Genomic DNA, 971 nt, shown 5'->3' with positions numbered 1-971 from the left:
AGAGTGAGCTGCATTAAACAAGCACTTGCTGTAAAGTTTCCAGCAGGGAAGAAACGGGGAGATAATGGACCTGTATTTTCAGGAGCCTTGGAAGGGGTTGCCGGTACTACAGAGTTGGAAAATACTTGAGAAATGCCTGTTAGAAATGCTCACGTCACCCATTTCATTTTTGAATCTAAGACCTGGTCGAGATGGTCATCATGGTCCTAGACATCCCTTTGGAACCATTAATGTCCCTTGACCGATCCCGGCTTGCCTACGAAATGTGTTTAATGGCTGTGTGGACATCGAAATATCATAGAGCTGCCACCTGGAGAAGCGGCTACTTCCCATTCCCGGAGGAGCGCCCAAGGCTTTGGGAAGAGAGTCCTTCTAGATTATGAAATGCGATCAAGTTAAGGCTCTCCATTCACCACTGGTCACTGGGCCAGCATGAACGGGGCACCGCCTGGATGGTTCTAGAAGTGAGGATGCAGCAGTGAGCAAGGTAGCACAGAGGAACGGCCTCTGACCCCCGGAGCTCCAGTGACACCTTCGGGTGATTAAAGAAGATAAATAGATGAAGTAGGACACAGCAAGGGCCGTGAGAGGGTGGCTGGGGGCAATGGCCAGGTGGTCTGAGATGGCAGAGGCCAGATCAACTGGGCTGGGGGGGGCGGGTCTTCTGAATTTCATGCCACTTGCAAGGAGAAGCAAGGGTTCCAAAGAGAAGAGTGACATCTTCTGATACCGATTAAAAAAAAAAAAAAAATCCCAAGTACCTTGCTCTAGAATCATCAAAGTAAAAAATATGAAGAGAAAATCCTCATCCTGTGACTTGAGCCTTTTCGGTCCCTAGGGCTGGTTACCTCTTTTGCTAATAGAAATGTCAATCTACTATAAAATGGGGAGACAACTGTTTGCCCGTGTTGAGTGACTACAACCATGGGATTGAAGCCAGCCCAGAAAAGTCTCCCATCCGAACTGCACAC

General features: G+C 48.4%; 1 protein-coding gene across 1 annotated transcript in view; it reads right to left on the bottom strand.

Moving 5' to 3' along the window:
* LRRK1 (leucine rich repeat kinase 1) overlaps window positions 1–946 on the bottom strand; it is a 119477-nt gene extending 118531 nt beyond the window's left edge. Inside the window, exon 1 of the mRNA XM_023529015.1 lies at window positions 878–946. Coding sequence (XP_023384783.1) covers window positions 878–926 — 49 coding nt within the window. The 5' untranslated portion in view covers window positions 927–946. The remainder of the gene's footprint in view (window positions 1–877) is intronic.
* Window positions 947–971: the final 25 nt, after the last annotated feature.

This window comes from Pteropus vampyrus, unplaced genomic scaffold (assembly GCF_000151845.1).
Source record: "Pteropus vampyrus isolate Shadow unplaced genomic scaffold, Pvam_2.0 Scaffold34, whole genome shotgun sequence".
NCBI lineage: Eukaryota > Metazoa > Chordata > Mammalia > Chiroptera > Pteropodidae > Pteropus > Pteropus vampyrus.
The sequence above is the reverse complement of the archived record's forward strand: the minus strand, read 5'-3'. Positions and strand labels throughout refer to the sequence as shown.